General features: G+C 43.8%; 1 protein-coding gene across 1 annotated transcript in view; it reads left to right on the top strand.

The window, feature by feature from the left end:
- Positions 1-19,098, top strand: part of hhipl2 (HHIP-like 2) — a 33,844-nt gene extending 14,746 nt beyond the window's left edge. The window contains exons 4-9 of the mRNA XM_047344675.1: positions 2,130-2,461; positions 2,609-2,735; positions 2,908-3,053; positions 3,128-3,209; positions 13,227-13,309; positions 17,750-19,098. Of these exons, the coding sequence (XP_047200631.1) occupies positions 2,130-2,461; positions 2,609-2,735; positions 2,908-3,053; positions 3,128-3,209; positions 13,227-13,309; positions 17,750-18,330 (1,351 nt within the window). The 3' untranslated portion in view covers positions 18,331-19,098. The remainder of the gene's footprint in view (positions 1-2,129; positions 2,462-2,608; positions 2,736-2,907; positions 3,054-3,127; positions 3,210-13,226; positions 13,310-17,749) is intronic.
- Positions 19,099-19,299: the final 201 nt, after the last annotated feature.

Below are 19,299 nucleotides of genomic sequence, written 5' to 3'. Positions count from 1 at the left end.
CAACATTCATAAGTGACCATAACATCAGCCAGAAAGCATAGGTACTGAGATGTGGTCTGTGGTCCCCACCTGCAGAACCACTCCTTTGTTGAGTGTGTCTTGCTAATCGCCAAAGATTTCCCCAATGTCTATATAGAGTGCAACAGCGGAGGTAGCCTATTTGAAACTTGTTTGCTGTGCCACAGGACCAGACAACAGGCCAGCAGTGCTTGGCTCAGGCTATACGTCCCCAGCTTCCTCCTCTTTTTGGGCAACATCCAGCTACCTCCCTTTGTCCACCTGAACAGAGTTTCACAAAGTATAGAGAGCGGGTTACAGCACAATTAAAACAGATCAATGAAACAGCATACAATAAAACCCAAATGCATACCTGGACAGAGTTTGACAAAGCTCAGAGAGACAAAGCAGTGTATGTCTGTTCTTAAAAGCAGTGGTTTCCTAAACTAATTTGGCTTACCTGTGCAGCCCCACAGACACTCCCACAGCAACCCACAGTGACACACCTTGAGCAACAATGGGATAATACAAACTTGAAAATGAGTAAATACCAAGTACCAGGTTACACTGGTTTCAAAAGAATCATGTTGTGGAAAACTGATATTTGGAAATGTGTGTTTTTTCTGCCTTAACCTGCACATAATTTTTTTATTTTGTCTTTATGATTACATCCGATTAAACAGTACTACTCAAGTACTCAGAACTTAAGTAACATTTTTACAGAATACTTTTTTATCTTGCTTAAGTAATTTCTTGAATTGTTTACTTTTTACTTTTACAATTTTAGGCTACTCTTCCCAACTCTGTTTCAAAATATGTTGAGGAAAAGCCTTTTTTGAAAATGAAAACTTCAACACATGGAAAAACTTGTCACATTCATTGCCCAGGTGTGATTTTGACCAATTTTTCCAGAAGGTTCAGAGGGTCCTTTCTGAGCGGCCCGATTGGGTACAAGTTAGGTGACAGACTGGGCCATTCTGGCAGCGTGCACTATTGTCTTGCATAGCAGTCCACACTCGTTTCATCTTCAGATTCTTATCAGTAATGTTCTGGTACATTTCTCCATTCATCAATCATTAATTTATTAATTTATAGAAAGTCTGCCTGCCATATAAAGTCGTATGCAGTAAAACAGCCCACACTATGAAGTTCCCACCAGAAAAAAGATTTTGTGAAGATATCTCAATCATACCACTTTGTGCAACACTTTGGTAATAACAAACCTCTTTATATGCCATCAGTTAGTATTAAGCCAGCTGACTGATTTGCACAGAGCCGCTTGTCTCTTGCCTTTATGTTTTTTTTTCATGTGTTCAATACTTATTCCCTGTGTCATTCCAATTTCTTACCTATAACTTCATTTGTGGACTAATTTGCTGTGATTTCTTTGTATATATGGATTTGTTGGGTTGTTGTCAACATTTGGTGTGAATTTTATCTCAATGGCCCTATTATACTGTATGTTCCATACTTACTTTAAATAATGTATTTGCCTACATGCAAAGCACAGTGTGTAGTGGAAAACTAACACTGCACATCAAGCTGAACACACCATCCTGAGGGTGACATACGGTGGTAGCAGCTTCATGATATATGGATCGAATCCTGTCGACAGGAAAATGGATGGCACTAAATGCAGGGCAATCCCAGAAGAGAACCTGTTCTGGTCTGCAGAAGACTTGAAACTGGGGTGGAGGTTCACCTTTCACCAGGACAATGACCTTAGACATACAACCAGAGCTACTGACCACTGTATTCTTGTGTAACCCCAAAATTGTTAAGATTCGATACGACTGAAAAGGAGATTTTTGCAAATGTTCTTGTTTTAGGTCGGTTGAGCTATTTTAACCTCTAGATGTGCCATGTCTATTAATATTTTCTTCAGTCACTAAATACAATGGAAAAATTATTTGTTGCTATTTGTTTGATTTATCCTTCCATAATTACCAACAAGCTAAGCATATTTTTATAAAAGTATAAAAAATCCTAAGGAATTTGACAAATTAACCTGAATTTTTTATGTATATCTAATTTATCTATTTCCATTCCTCCAATTAAAAAATAAAGGCACAGCTTTTCATCTGCTATAGTGGATTGTTGCATTTAAGCTGAACCAAAAATGTTTTTCTCAGGAGTGCTCTGTTGGGTAAAGCACTGCGCATTGATGTGGATGGAAGCGACTCCAGGGGAAAGCCATACAGGATCCCACCTGACAATCCATTCTCCGGAGATCCAGATGCTCGGCCAGAGGTGTTTGCATATGGGGTGCGGAACATGTGGCGATGCTCCGTGGACCGGGGTGACCCAGTGAGCGGCTATGGCAGGGGCAGGATATTCTGCGGAGACGTTGGTCAAAACCGCTATGAGGAAATTGACATCATTATCAATGGGGGAAACTACGGGTGGAGGGCAAAAGAAGGCTTCGAGTGCTATGACATTAAGCTGTGCCAGAACTCCTCTCTGAGTAAGTACTCCTTTCTGTTCCTGTCAAAGTGAAAATCATGAGCTATTTCCTAATACTTTCACCGCCTGGTGTTTCTGGCATAAGAACACATTTTTCACCCACTTCAGATTTTAGATAAATCCAACGTGTGTTTCTCTGCCACAACAGATGACATCCTCCCCATATTTGCATATAACCATCATGTCGGGAAGTCAGTCACAGGGGGGTATGTATACAGAGGATGTGAATCACCCAATCTGAACGGCCTGTACATTTTTGGAGACTTCATGAGTGGGTAAGATTGTGTTAATCTGTGCTAAATCTAGACTAAAAAAGGTTGTTCTGCTCGGGAAGAAATGAATATAGGGTTACCTGCACTAGTCGAACAAATTCTACACTCAGACTGCTCTTCTCAGTTGAACATCTGCCAATTTTTTGTTCTTCTGTGACTCCTGTCATTCATTTAGTCGGCTCATGGCATTGGAGGAAGATAAAACAGCTGGAACTTGGAAAGAGAAAAGTATATGCATGGGTAGTACAACGACATGCTCTTTTCCTGGACTCATCAATCATCACCACAAGTTCATCATCTCTTTCGCTGAAGATGAAGCAGGTCGGCTTTGCTTGGTTTCTCATTAAGTACGGAACTTCTTGCACCATTTGACAGTGTTTCTGATTTCCTATCAGGGGAGCTGTATTTTCTGGCCACTTCGTACCCCAGTGCCATGTCTCCTTCTGGAACAGTGTTTAAATTCATGGATCCTTCGAGGTATAGTATCACACAGTCTGCAGCAGGTTTCATTCTTAGTGCACTGTACAAAAGTGTTTATACTGCTTTTAACATTTTAACACGTTACTGCCACAAAATCTAAAGTGTTTTCTTGGCATTTGATGTGATAGACCAACACAAAGGAAATTGACTTTCTTTTTTTTCCTTTAGCACCATTGCCCTATGGTTAGTAATGTAGTACTGAGCTCCCCAATCCTAGTCAATACTTTGTAGACAACGTTTTGCAGCAAGTCTTATTTGATATGCCTGAAACTGTCTGATAATTTTCACATGTTCATCTTTGCAAAATAGCTTGAGCTCCATCAGATTGGATGGAGAGCAATTGTGGAAATTGGTGTTCAAGTCTTGCCACAGACTCTCAATTGGATTTTGCTCTGGGCTTTGACTGGGCCATTCTATTACATGGACATCCTTAGATGCTGCATATTTAGGGGTACTGTCTTGTTGGAAGGTGGACCTCTGTCAGATTATGAAGTATTTTTCAACCTGTAAAAGGGTTCCCTTTTGAGATTACCCTCTATTTCCCTGATAAAGAACAGCATCCTCCCAGCATGATGCTGCCACAACTATGTTTCACCATGGTGTGTGTTCAGGATGACATAAACAGATAGCATTTTGCATGTAGGCCAAAAAACTTAAGTTTTCTTTCTTGTCTGAACAGAGAACCTTGTTCTACATGTTTGCTGTGTCCCCTACATGACTTGTTGCAAGCAGTGGCTTGCAACAATTCGGTCATGGCAGATGGCCGCTCACACTGAGCCTGGTTCTGCTGGAGGTTTCTTCCTGTTAAAAGGGAGTTTTTCCTCTCCACTGTCGCTACATGCATGCTCAGTATGAGGGATTGCTGCAAAGTCAATGCCAGTGACTAGGGGTATTAAAGGCAGCAGAATGCAAGATCATGCACTACGTTTTAGATTTTTATTTGTAAAAACTTTGTAACAACATATAATTTCTTTCCACATGACACTAACGTGCTACTTTGTGTTGATGACATGAATCACAAGAAAATACTCTGTGGCTGTAACATGACATAATGTTAAAGAGTTCAAGTACTATGATTACTTTAGCAAAGCACATTTAAGGTAATTGCTTAAATCATGTTGCATGTCCCCTATTTATATTTATATCAAAACTCCAGGAAAAAACAAAATGGAATCAGTACTTTTAGAGGACGTTCAGTCAGATCCTAATACTAAGATAGGACACTGAAATATTTATTGAAAGTCTGACCTTCCTTGCTTGGTAAGAAATATTTAGAGAACTACTCAAAGTTTAGGGAAGTAATACCATCCTACACTGAAACTGATCACAACTGGTCCATTGTTGCTCCTCTTCTGACTTTTATGACATTGTAAATTCTTCGAGGGATCAATTTCAATAACGAAAAACAATCATTTAGGTTCCAACACTCTCAGCTGGAAGATAACTAAACTAAACAACAACTAAATAAATGAAATTTACCTTAAAAGGAATGGTTTTTGTGGTGAACTTTGGGTCATGACCGAAAGAACAAGATCCCGGATACAAGCCGCTGAAATTAGCTTCCTCCGTAGGGTGGCCGGGCACTCCCTTAGAGATAGGGTGAGGAGCTCGGCCATCCGGGAGGAGCTTGGAGTAGAGTCGCTGCTCCTCCACATCAAGAGGAGTCAGTTGAGGTGGCTCGGGCATCTTTACTGGATGCCTCCTCGACGCCTTCCTCGGGAGGTGTTCCAGGCATGTCCCACCGGGAGGAGGCCCAGGGGACGGCCCACGACATGCTGTGGGGACTATGTCTCTCGGCTGGTCTGGGAACGTCTTGGGCTCCCCCCGGAGGAGCTGGAGGAGGTGTCTGGGGAGAAGGACGTCTGGGTGTCTCTACTGACTCTGCTGCCCCTGCGACCCAGTCCGGGATGAAGCAGAAGATGACATGTATGAGTACAAGGAATCATTTTTATCCAGTCACCCATTTTCTATTCCACACAGAGGAGTTGGGGCCAATAGGAGGGCAGCAGAATAATAAAAAATATTGTCTTTATATTTTTCATTATTCTGCTTCCCTCCTATTGACAGTTTAAGATTGGCACCAACCCCTGTGTGGAATAGAAAATGGGTGACTGATCCTCATACCTAAAATTGACCAACAATTAAATTTGGATTAGTATAGAGTATATAGCATTATAAAATATTGCTTGCCTTTTGACTTTAAGACTAATCTTTTGGTCAAAGTGTGAATGATGAACATAGTTAGCATTAGTTTGCGTTAAAGACTAATGATATCTTAGGTGAGCAAACCCAACCTCTAGCTTGAATTAAAGTCACTGCGTAAAATGGCACTCTGTGAAGGCTTGTTCTAGTTCCTTCTCTAACTCAACAAACTGGGTCACAATCTTTGACCCAGTTGGTTAAAACTTACTTGTTGCATTACAAATACAGCCGTTTCTGTGTCTATTTCCATAGAGAATGGAGACTTTTATCTCAACTCTAAGATTGCTAAAAGGCGTCAGCATTTCTAAATACAGCATTTATCATAATAGATGTTTTAAGCTAAGTTAAAAGCTGAAAATGGTAAAACATAGCAACTTGACATGTAGTTGAATATAGTTTCTCTTAAACAGCATCTCTGTGCTTCCTCTAGTTTTATTGTTGCCTCACTGATACAGAAATTAATATTCTATCCTGTTCAATCAGTAACAGCTTGTAAGTTGTACAGTCTATGAATGGTGTGTTAACTGATCAAAAAAAGATCCGAACTTTGAGTTTCTGACCAACTGGTTACAAGTCAGGGCTGATCAAGCCCCAAATCAGCCAATATTTCACTTATAGTTCATTGCTCTTCCCATTTAATACTTTTCCCTTTTGTTTGTACTTACTCATATTTTGACATAGCTGACTCAGTGTAGATGTATCTTCTGTTAGTTGTATAATCTTTTCTATTGATTCAGCCAGCTGCTCTTTTGTTTGGGCACTGCTTCATGTAAATACATCAGGTGCAATAGCTTGCTAAATTCTCCCCAGTTAATGAAAAAAGACAGGCAGGATTCTGCTGCACAGACCAGGACGTCTTGCCTCTGGAGGCCTTTTGCATTCTAATAGTAGAACATATAACTGAAGGTATGACCAATGTTTTAGGAATGTGGAGCTCTATATGCAATGCTTTGCCAAAGTTTTGAAAGACCCTATGAATGTTTTCATATCTTGTGTAATTTCTCCCAGTCTCTCTTAAGTCTTTAGTGAAATGCTAAAAACACTATATATATTTACAGTACAGACCAAAAGTTTGGACACACCTTCTCATTCAAAGAGTTGTCTTCATTTTCATGATTATGAGTTGTAGCTTCACACTGAAGGCATCACAACTATGAATTAACACACATGGAACTGTTAGAATTTGTATTATGGCAAGAAAAAAGCAGCTCAGTAAAGAAAAACGAGTGGCCATCATTACTTTAAGAAATGAAGGTCAGTCAGTCCGAACAATTGGGAAAACTTTGAAAGTGTCCCCAAGTGCAGTCACAAAAACCATCAAGCGCAAAGAAACTGGCTCACATGAGGACCGCCCCAGGAAAGGAAGACCAAGAGTCACCTCTGCTAAGTTCATCCGAGTCACCGCCCTCAGAAATCGCAGGTTAACAGCAGCTCAGATTAGAGAACAGGTCAATGCCACACAGAGTTCTAGCAGCAGACACATCTCTAGAACAACTGTTAAGAGGAGACTGTGTGAATCAGGCCGTCAAGGTAAAATAGCTGCTAGGAAACCACTGCTGAGGACAGGCAACAAGCATAAGAGACTTGTTTTGGGCTAAAGAACACAAGGAAGGGACATTAGACCAGTGGAAATCTGTGCTTTGGTCTGATGAGTCCAAGTTTGAGATCTTTGGTTCCAACCACCGTGTCTTTGTGCGGCGAAGAAGAGGTGAACGGATGGACTCTACATGCCTGGTTCCCACCGTGAAGCATGGAGGAGGAAGTGTGATGAGTGGGGGTGCTTTGCTGGTGACACTGTTGGGGATTTATTCAAAATTGAAGGCATACTGAACCAGCATGGCTACCACAGCATCTTGCAGCGGCATGCTATTCCATCCGGTTTGCGTTTAGTTGGACCATCATTTATTTTTCAACAGGACAATGATCCCAAAACACACCTCCAGGCTGTGTAAGGGCTATTTGACCAACAAGGAGAGTGATGGGGTGCTGCGCCACAGTCACTGGACCTGAACCCAATCTAGATGGTTTGGGGTGAGCTGGACCACAGAGTGAAGGCAAAAGGGCCAACAAGTGCTTAGCATCTCTGGGAACTCCTTCAAGACTGTTGGAAAACCATTTCTGGTGACCTCTTGAGATGGGACACCACATAGGGCTTGATCCAGGACACGTGGAAGGTAGGGTGAACTCTCATGGCACGAGGCAGATGTAAACAAACAGCCACAGGATTGATGATCTTGGATATGGGAAAAGGTCCCACTAAACGAGGTTCCAGCTTATGGGAGTCAACCCGGAGTGGGAGGTCCTTGGTGGACAGCCAAACCTTCTGTCCCACCTGGTAGCTTGGAGCAGGGATTCTCCGACGACTGCTGTGCGTGCCTGCACTTCTGACATCCTGATCATGGACCTTCTTGCCTTTCTCCAGATGCACTGACATCTTAGGGCCACGGCCTGAGCAGAAGGAACCTCAGCTTCTGTCTCCTGGACTATGAACAAGGGTGGCTGAAAACCAAACAACTTGGAAAGGGGACAACCTCGTGGCTCTAGCCGGGAGGGTGTTGACAGCATATTCAACCTAGGGTACATTTTGAGACCATTTTGTTGTGTCTGACTCAGTGCGTGAAGTTTGGTCTCCACCTCCTTGTTGGCCCTCTGTTTGTCCGTCCGACTGTGGGTGAAATCCTAAGGACAAACTGACTGTAATCCCCAGCAAGGAACAAAACTCTCCAGAAATGTGGCACGAACTGGGGCCCTCTGTCCGATACAATGTCTGTGGGTATGGCGTGAAGGCGAAAAACCTACGTGCCAAAATGTCCCTCATTTCCTTGGCTGAAGGCAACTTCTTGAGAGGGACAAGGTAAACCATCTTTGAAAACCTGTTGATGACAGGTTTGCCATTTTCTAATGGCTTCACAGTTCTGCTAACTGTCACGAAGTCCATGGGTATGTGTGACCAGGGATGAGGAGGAATAGGTAGTGGATGTAAGAGTCCAGCAGGAGGGCGATGAGAAGACTTGGCTTGGGAACATTGAGCACAGGCCGTGACGTAATCTGTAATATCTTTGACAAGAGATGGCCACCAAAACAGAGTCGGGACCATCTGCAACGTCCTGCTGATACTAGGATGACAGAACAGACGTGAATTATGGCATGAATTAAGTACCTTGGGTATGAGAACAAAACACCGATCAGGTGGGCATGAAGTTGGGATACGGAGGTCTTTGGTGGCATCTCTAACCTCTCCTTCCAACTCCAACATGGTGACAGAGAGTCTCAGTGATTCCAGGAGAATAAACTCATCCTCCCCAGAGGCCTGTGACTCGGAGGGTTCCTGTATTCTGGACAGGGTGTCCGGTTTGCCATTTTTGATTCCAGGTCTGAAAGACAGAAGCTGAATCTTCCAAAAAAATAAAGCCCACCTTGCCTGCCTGGGATTAAGGTGCTTTGCTGATCTCAGGTACTCCAGGTTCTTATGATGTGTCCAAACAAGAAACAGTTCCTTAGCCCCCTCTAGCCAATGCCTCCACTCCTCGAGAGCCAACATGACTGGCAACAGTTCTTGGTCCCCCACATAATTGCATTCTGCTTGGGACAAAGTCCTACAAAAGAAGGCACATGGGTGAATACGATCATCAGAACTTCTTTGGCTTAGGACTGCTCCAATCCCAGTGTTAGAGGCGTCTACCTCCACTATGAACCGTTTTTCAGGGTTAGGGGACTGTAGAACAGGAACAGACATAAATAAACCTTTGAGCTTGACAATGCTCTTTCTGCCATCTCGTTCCATACAAACTTGACCTTAGAAGATGGGAGGGTGTTAAGAGGGGCTGCTACTAGGCTATAATTTCTGATAAAACATCTGTAAGTTTGCAAACCCCAGAAACCTTTGTAGCTGCTTGCGATCGGTAGGAGAAGGCCATTCCAAGACTTGGTCTGGAGAAATGATAATCCAAGGAATGAAGTGGTAGTGGTGTGAAAACTCACTTTTCAGCTTTGACAAACAGATGATATTGAAGAAGACAGAGGAGAACCACCCAAACATTACTTCTGAGAGTTTCCAGATCCTGGGAATAAATCAGAATGTCGTCAAGGTAAACAAAAACAAACTGTCCAACCATGTCCCTCAGGACATCATTCACCAATGCCTGAAAAACCGCAGGAGCATTGGTTAAACCAAAAGGCATTACGCAGTACTCATAGTGACCAGTGGGAGTGTTAAATGCCGTCTTCTATTCGTCCCCCTCCTTGATGCGAACAAGGTGGTAAGCGTTTCTAAAGTCCAGCTTGGAGAAAATCTTGGCACCCTGAATCTGGTCAAAAGCAGTGTTCATGAGTGGTAGAGGGTATCGGTTCTTGATGGTGATGTCGTTCATTCCCTTGTAGTAGATGCATGGTCTCAAGGAACCATCCTTGTCATCCATGTTATCTGAGGTGGCAGAAGACAGACACGTGGCCGAGCAGCCCAAAATCTCTTTGGCTTGCCAGTCAGTGTGGGGGTTGTGCTTTTGTAACCAGGAGGCCCCTAAAACAATGGGTAGTTTCGGTGAGTTGATGATCCTGAAAGTCACTTCATCCAAATGGTTGCCCCCCAGTGTGAGTTTGATTACCTCTGTTTTGTAGTGTGAACTATTGATGCTATGACCATCCAAAGCCAGGACATTACGTGTGTCAGACGTGGGAAGGAGCTTGATGTCATGGTCCCTGGCGAACGACTCATCCATAAACTCTCTGTCCGCCCCTGAGTCAATGAACACTGACACCTGATGAGAAGTGTAAGACACTTGAATGGTTGCAGGAAATGAGCATGAGGAGACAGACAGTTGGCTACGGCTCAGTAGAGTTCTCCTCACCTCTACTGAGCCTGGGCTTTTAACGGACACCTGAAGGCAACATGACCCTGTCCACCACAATAAAAGCACAAGTTGTTTTTCCTTTGTCGATCGCGCTCCCCCACAGAAATCTTTGACCCAACTGCATGGGCTCATGGTCATATCGGTGTTCAGAAGGGGGTGGAAGACCCTTGGGTTCTAGGTGGAGAATAGGACTGTGGGCCAAGAAAGGTTTAACCTCCTTATGACACCTCTCCTTCCGTCTTTCTGTGAGCCGTAAATCAATGCAGGTTGCCAGGTCCTCAAGTTGGTGAAGGGAGGCAGGGTAGTCCTGGGTTGCCAGTTCATCCTTGATGTTCTCATTAAGATCTTGCATGAAAGCATCCATTTGAGCATGCTCATTCCAATAACTGTCAGCTGCCAACAAATGAAAGTCAATGATATATGATGTGACGTTTCTCTCTCCCTGTTTTATGGAGAGTAAACCTCTGGCAGCCTCACGACTAGGAAGAACTGGGTCAAAAACCCTGATGAGCTCCTTTGAAAATGCAGCATAAGAAGCACATGTGACCGAACCATTCTGCCACTCCGCAGTGCCCCATTGCTTAGCCTTTCCAGATAGCAGGGAAATAACAAACACCACCTTAGAGCATTCAGAAGGGAACGAAGAAGGCTGAAGCTCAAAATGAATCTCACACCGAGTAAGAAAAGCACGGCACTGGTCAGGATCTCCCTTAAACAGCTCAGGAGGCGTGAGTCTAGGGTCTCTTACCAGATCAGGAACTCTGGGGAAAATAAGCTGTGAGGGCTGTGGCGTGGAGGCAGGAGTCATGGAGCACAGCATAGAAATTATTTTCCCCATGCCAGAATCTAGATTGGAAATAGAGTGATCAACATTAGATGGGTCCACCTTTTGCCAGATTTTACTATCACGGCCTGAGACAGAGAACCCAAATTCAGCCAAACACAAAGTGAAAAGTTAAAAGGTTTATTCAGTAACTCAGGATCAGGAAAGCAGCAGTCAGCTTCCACGAATCACTGAGGACAGAGACAAGTTAGTGGCTGAATAAAACTCAGGACTTGCAAAGAGTTAGATAAAGCCACTAACCTTTTCAGTCGGGATGAGGTACAGAATCCAGAGGAGGAAGTGATCCAGACAGTTAATGAGGAAGCGTCCAACAGACTAAAGTCGGATTGCCGACTGATCCAAATCCTCCGGGGAATCAGCTGAAGCTGTGACAGGAACACAGAGAGCTGTGATTGTCCTCTTGACAATAATTCCAGGCGGACTAGAGAGCCAGGCGGGCTCAGGCTGAATAAACCAGTGGCTAGGCTGAGGCGTAAATCCAGGGACAGAAACAGAGTTGTGTTCCAGGGCTAGAGGCGTCAGACAAGGAGCAGGCAGAGGCAGAAAACCAGAGGCAGAAAATAGAGTCAAAATCCAGAAATCCAATCCATTAGGCAAGGAGCAGGCAGGCAAAATCCGTGAGGCAATGTAAGGTCAGAGAACAAAATCAGTCAGGAAGGAATGCTGGATAACTACTCACAAATGTTTTTGAAAATCTGGCACCGTCTGCCTGTCACATGGCTGTATATAACTGCAGCTCCACAGGTGTGTGGCATGACGGTGATTGCGCAGCAGCGCAGCAGCAGACAGGTGAAGCAGATGAGCTGATTGCATGAGTGAGAGCAGAGCAGGCAGACGGGCCAGAATCATAACAGACGATGGGAAATGTGATCCATATTTTTATTGATAATGGTTCATTCTTAAAACTATGAAGGTATCAGAGGTGTTAGTAGAATGTGACATTGTTCATAAGAATAGCTGGAGATGTAACAAGAAAGAGCTGTTATTTATCCTGGATGGGTGGTCTGTAAAGTACCTGTGATGTATGCCAGTTGGCAAAAGCAAGACCTGCAGAGAGGGTCAAGTTCTAGCTTTCAGGGTGCTGCTTGACTATCCAACACCTTAACTTTATTATTTGAATTATAAAAAGGAATTTTCAGTTTGATTTCAGGCAATGATGGTTTTACAGAGCAGCTGATTTCACATCTCCCATTGGTGTCAAACAAACCAAATTTTACATTTCAATTTGAATTTTGGTATCTATTTGCTGGGGTACATTTTGAAATATAAATCTCAAATGTCTTTTTATTTTTCATTTTAATTAAGTGAAAGAATGAGCAGTCTTGAAGAAGAAAATTAAAATGCAAATAGGATTATTGATTACTAATTTCATTTATGAGTCAAACAATTCAGCCACATTCTTAAATGAAAAAGCATTTCTGAAAATGCTTTTTCATTTGAAATATGGTAACGATTTGCTTCCATACACATGCTGCTGCTGAAGTAAAAGTTTTATTTAACTGGTCTGTGGAGGGTAATATAAGTCATGCTTATTATTTGATATGTAAATTTGGGCTGATATTGATATAATGATTTTACGGTTATGGTCGATAATCGATATCTACCAGTAATATATACAGTATATTATAAATATTTCCTTACTCTTTTAACACTGTAAACAAAACAACCATACTGCTAACATTGATTCTCTGCTTCAGTTAAACACCCCACAATGCTGCGCTGCATCATAATCACTCACACTTGCCCAAACAAATACACATACACAAACAGCTCTACCCATGGGTAGAGGAATTTGACCTTAACGTTTAACCCATCACAAAACTATGAATACACTGCAGGCAGTGAGCAATTTAAGCACACACTACAAAAAGAACGCATATTATATATGTATAGGCAGTAATTATGGAGGTTGCATGATTTGTTCTAGGGAGCATCTGTTGTGTCTCAGAATAGTGAGAGGGTGTAAATCCTATTACTTCAAAGAACAAACAAGCAACTTTTAGTAAATAGGGTATTTTTATAACCTACTTTAACAACCTGAAAAATTATTTAAATGTGATAAAAAATTTTCTACTACTAAAAGAAAACTTTATGACTTTAACGTGTCAAATTTTGCAGGAGAGCTCCTCCAGGGAAATGCAAGCAGAAACCGCTCCCTGTTAAAGTGAGAGGGAACAAGTTTCCATTTGTCCCCAGGGAACGTAAGTCAACCGTTTATCAACACCTAAAAAATCCATTTGAGTGACAAATGTTCTTTACTGCACCTTCTCCTTTAAAATGAATCTATCTTGTCTCTCTTGTCAGCTGATAAATTGTCTGAAGTCAGCGTTAAAGGAAGAGTTCAGTATTTTCATAATACAGTTTTGTTAAAAGATTTAAAGCAGTTGTAGAAGATTTGATAGGTATTTTAAATTATATTGAGATATTATCAGGAATTTTAGCAGTCTCCTAATAGTCCCATTATCTATTGAAAAATATTTTCCCTAATCACTGAAAATAAGCCTTGTCAATTTATTTATATAGCTCATTTAAAACAATAAGAGCTGACGAACGTGCTAGTCCATTTTATTAATTAAAAATGACCAATAAAATCTTAAAATTGATTTTAAAACGCACAAGCAGTCAGGGCAAAAAGACAGTATGAGAATAATCTGGTGTTGCTTGTGTGTGCCAGTTAAAAGTTGAGCTGCAGCATTTTGGACCAATTGATGACCTTTTCAAGGTCAGCAAAAGACAGAAACAGCCGTTGCAGTTATTCTTAAATGAAAAACATCAATGTCTTCATTTAGTGTTAGAGGATTTGGTGCCATTCATGCATAACCTTATCTGCAGAGTGAATACTGGAATCACTCTTCATTTGTTGGTAAACCTGAATGTCTGCATAGCAGTGAAATGTGAAGCGGTGCTTTCTAAAAAATGAACCAAAAGGGAGCATATAAAGGGCAAAAAGCAAGCTTAAAATCAGCTGGAACATGCCCAGATGGAAGACTGCTGTTAATAGCAGACACCTCTGTCTACAACTGTGTCAAACACATGTTTCAGTAAATCACATCTTTTTGTAATTAGGTAATTAGAAATACCTAATTACAAAATGTAATACGAAGAGATTTGATTCTGTATATTTACTAAAAATAATGTAAAATAAATAGAACAGCATTCACTTCAACCATGATTACAATTTAGCTTTTCATACCATTTTCTTTTTGTGTTCAGACTGTTATAAACCTGGAAACATACATTTACATCTTTTGTTCTTGGTACATGTTTGACACAGGAAGCCTCCTGCTTTCATTTCCTGTGTAAATAATCAGCAGCTTCTGTGTAAATAACCACTTAATGCAGACGTGAAGAAGGGTTTTATGCTTTATAAATTAGCGTGAGCATAAATTGTTTTTATATCTTTGAGACTGTTTTAGATTCTTGGCCACTCACAGACTAGCGTTTAGCTTCATCCTCATGCACTAAATAATTTCCACTATACTGAGTGAAGATGCCAAAAGAGTTATCTACTGCAGGTAAGATAATAATTGCTTATAACCTTTTAACAGAACCTACTTGAAAATAAAGCTTTATATTGCTTTAATGTAATGTAATGTCACCTCGCTGGGGGGGAAGGAGCCTGAGCTTGTGCGGGAGGTCGAGAGATATCGACTAGAAATAGTCGGGCTCACCTCCACGCACAGCGTGGGCTCTGGAACCCATCTCCTTGAGAGGGGTTGGACTCTCTTCTACTCTGGAGTGGCCCACGGGGAGAGGCGGCGGGCTGGTGTGGGTTTGCTTGTTGCCCCCCAGCTCAGCTGTCTCGTGTTGGGGTTTACCCCAGTGGATGAGAGGGTCACATCCCTGCGCCTTCGGGTTGGGGTCAGGTCTCTGACTGTCGTTTCGACCTACGGGCTGAGTGGTAGTGCAGAGTACCCGGCCTTCTTGGTGTCCCTGTCGGGGGTGCTGGATAGTGCCCCTCCAGGGGACTCCATTATTCTGCTGGGGGACTTCAACGCCCATGTGGGAAACGACAGTGACACCTGGAGAGGCGTGATTGGGAGGAATGGCTTCCCCGATCTGAATCCGAGTGGTGTTTTGTTATTGGACTTCTGTGCTAGTCACGGATTGTCCATAACGAACACCATGTTCAAACATAAGGGTGTCCATCAGTGGACTTGGCACCAGGACACCCAAGGCAGGAGGTCGATGATCAACTTTGTTGTCGTATCATCAGACCTTCGGCCGCATGTTTTGGACACTCGGGTGAAGAGAGGGGCTGAGCTGTCCACTGATCCCCACCTGGTGGTGAGTTGGATCCGCTGGAAGAGGAGAAAGCCGTACAGACTTGGCAGGCCCAAGCACATACTGAGGGTCTGCTGGGAACGCCTGGCGGAGCCCTCGGCCAGGGATGTATTCAACTCCCACCTCCAGGAGAGCTTTGACCAGATTCCGGGGGATGTTGGAGACATAGAGTCCAAGTGGACCATGTTCTCCGCATCTATTGTCGATGCTGCTGCCCATAGCCGTGGCCGTAAGGTCTGCGGTGCCTGTCGCAGCGGCAATCCCTGAACCCGGTGGTGGACACCAGCAGTAAGGGACGCTGTCAAGCTGAAGAAGGAGCCCTATTGGCTGTGGTTGGCTTGTGGGACTCCTGAGGCGGCGGACGGGTACCGTGAGCCCAAGTGTGCTGCGGCCCTGGCAGTGGTCGAGGCAAAAACTCGGGCCTGGGAGGAGTTCGGTGAGGCCATGGAGAAGGACTACCGGTTGGCCTGTAAGCGATTCTGGCAAACCATCCGGCGCCTCAGGAGGGGGAAGCAGTGCTTCGCCAACACTGTTTACAGTGGGGGTGGGAGGCTGCTGACCTCGACTGAGGACATTATCGAGTGGTGGAAGGAGTACTTCGAGGATCTCCTCAATCCTGCCATCACGCATTCCCTGTTGGAAACAGAGGCTGCGGACTCGGGGTTGGACTCTTTCATCACCAGGCTGAAGTCACCGAGGTGGTTAAAAAGCTCCGCGATCGCAAGGCTTCGGGGTTGGATGAGATCCACCCTGAGTACCTCAAATTTCTGGATGTTGTGGGGCTGTCACGGTTGACACGCCTCTTCAACATTGCGTGGCAGTTGGGGACAGTGCCTCTGGACTGGTAGACTGGGGTGGTGGTCCCCCTTCATAAGAAGGGTGACCGGAGGGTGTGTTCCAACTACAGTGGGATCACACTCCTCAGCCTCCCTGGTAAGGCCTACGCCAAGGTATTGGAGAGGAGAGTCTGCCCGATAGTCGAACCTCGGCTTCAGGAGGAGCAGTGTGGTTTTCGTCCCGCCGTGGAACACTGGACCAGCCCTCGACACGGTACTCGAGGGTTCATGGGAGTTTGCCCAACCGGTTCACATGTGTTTTGTGGACCTGGAGAAAGCATTCGACTGTGTCCCTCGTGATGCCCTGTGGGGGGTGCTCCAGGAGTATGGAACCGGTGGCCCTTTACTAGGGGCCATCCGGTCTCTGTACAAGCGGAGCAGGAGTTTGGTCTGCATGGCCGGCACTAAGTCGGACCTGTTCCCGGTGCATGTTGGACTCCGGCAGGGCTGCCCTTTGTCACCGGTCCTGTTCATGACTTTTATGGACAGGATTTCTAGACACAGCCAAGGGCCGGAGGGGGTCTGGTTTGGGGACCAGTGGATTTCGTCTCTTCTTTTTGCAGATGACATGGTCCTGCTGGCCCCCTCTAGCCAAGACCTACAGCATGCGCTGTGGTGGTTTGCAGCCGAGTGTGAAGCGGCTGGGATGAAAATAAGCTCCTCCAAGTCAAAGGCCATGGTACTCGACCGGAAAAGGGTGGCTTATCCTCTTCAGGTTGGAGGGGAGTTCCTGCCTCAAGTGAAGGAGTGAAAGTATCTCGGGGTCTTGTTCACGAGTGAGGGAAGAATGGAGCGGGAGATCGACAGACAGATCGTGCGGCTGCCGCAGTAATGGGGGCCCTGTGCCGGTCCATTGTGGTGAAGAGAGAGCTAAGCCGAAAAGCAAAGCTCTCAATTTACCGGTCGGTCTACGTTCCTACCCTCACCTATGGCCATGAACTTTGGGTCATGACTGAAAGAACGAGATCCCGGATACAAGCGGCTGAAATGAGCTTCCTCCGTAGGGTGGCCGGGCACTCCCTTAGAGATAGGTTGAGGAGCTTGGCCATCCGGGAGGGGCTCAGAGTAGAGCCGCCGCTGCTGTTCCACATCGGGAGGAGCCATTTGAGGTTGCTCGGTCATTTATACCGGATGCCTCCTGGACGCCTTCCTCGGGAGGTGTTCCAGACACGTCGCACCGGGAGGAGGCCCAGGGGACGGCCCAGGACGCGCTGGATGGTCTATGTCTCTCGGCTGGCCTGGGTACGCCTTGGGCTCCCCCTGGAGGTGCTGGAGGAGGTGTCTGGGGAGAGGGACATCTCGGTGTCTCTGCTGAGTCTGCTGCCCCCGCAACCCGGTCCCGGATAAGCGGAAGACGATGACGATGAGTACGAGTACAAGTACTTATCTTTAGAATACCTGCCAAATGCTCTAGATTTAAATCCTATTTACATCCGAATTGTATAACGTCTCTGGGCACATGTTTTGCCCATTTGGGCCATTGTTCAAAATGGGTACTTACTAGCATATTTGCCATTTCAGTGACTGTGCTGAAGACAAACGAGAAACCAACGAGACCACCACCAAGAAAATACAAACTGACCACCAAACCACCAGTGACCAGTGGTCAGCACAGATCTAGAACGACTGGAGCCACCACAACAACCATGACCACAGCTACGAAGATGGACAGAAAACCACCCCCCAAGGCTGTAACTAAGAATAAGAACAAATCATGGAAGAAAGAGAAGGAGCAAAAAGAGAAAGATGCACAAATAAAAAAGAACACTGTGGGTAAGAAATCTAAACCACAGACAAGGAAGACGACCGTGAAGACATCTGTCAGAGTCAAGGTGAAAACACAAGCAAACCAAACTGCCACAAACAGTTTAAACAGTGAGAAATTATCAGAGAGTCCAAAAAATAACAAAATCAGCTCAAAGAGGAATAATCCACAAATGAAAAATGCACTAAAGTCAACAGGAATGAAAATACAAATGTCTGAAAGGGAACTTCTTATCTTGTCAAATAAAACTAAGACAAATGTCAATGTAAAAAGCAAAAAACAAAAGAAGTTACCCTGGGTAAGAAGCAAGCACACAAAAAATGCCAGACCACTGTAGAAAATATTATATATTATGTTGTTACTGCTTTGAATATTCCATTTTAAGAATGGTTTTATGTTATAAAATATGCTTATTTGCTTATCTGCCATGCATCAATAATAAAAAGCAGTAGCTGATTTTTGTTTCTTAACTGCCACAACCTTCTGCCTCTTCGTCATAGAGCTTGTTCTTTGCTAGTTATTGAAGTTTTCAGGCAATGTGTATGAGATAAAATCAAATGAAGATGGGCTCTAATCATTTATTAGATGACTTCTCAAAGCAGTTGATTGGATTTGATTTGATTTGATTTACGGGTATCAGATTAAAGGGCACTGAAGGTTATGTATGCTTTTCCTTCCAATTCACAAATACGTGTTACTTTGTATTGGCCTATCACAGGGGTCTGCAACAATTTAAAATCTCAAGCAGCTCTTTGTACTTTACACAACGATCCAAAGAGCAACTTTCAATATTTAAAACATTTTAAAATATAGATATATGAACAAATGCAGGTATAGGCAGTTTTTTTTCCCATTGAATACCTGCATTAAATTTCCACAACAAAATTATCATAAAATGTGAAAACCTTTCAGAATACTTTTGCAAGGCACTGTATCTTCAGGTTTTCCATTAATCTACAACAATGTTGCTGATCCCCTCATCAGTCTTTAGTTATAACAAATTCAATTCAAATTCAAAAATACTTTATTAATCCCAAAGGGAAATTAAATGTTGTAGATCATATTATGCAGGTTTCTTCAAAGAGCCGTTGTAGATGCTGATGGCTGTGGGCAGGAAGGATCTCCTGTAGCGCTCCGTCTTACAGCAGATCTGAAGAAGCCTCTGACTGAAGACACTCTGTTGTTGTAGGACAGTCTCATGAAGAGGATGCTCAAAGTTCTCCATAATGTTCTTCATTTTATGAAGAATCCTTCTTTGTACAATGATCTCCAGAGGTTCCAGAGGAGTCCCCAGAACAGAGCCAGC

This window comes from Girardinichthys multiradiatus, chromosome 19, assembly GCF_021462225.1.
Source record: "Girardinichthys multiradiatus isolate DD_20200921_A chromosome 19, DD_fGirMul_XY1, whole genome shotgun sequence".
NCBI classification, from domain to species: Eukaryota; Metazoa; Chordata; class Actinopteri; order Cyprinodontiformes; family Goodeidae; genus Girardinichthys; species Girardinichthys multiradiatus.
The sequence above is the reverse complement of the archived record's forward strand: the minus strand, read 5'-3'. Positions and strand labels throughout refer to the sequence as shown.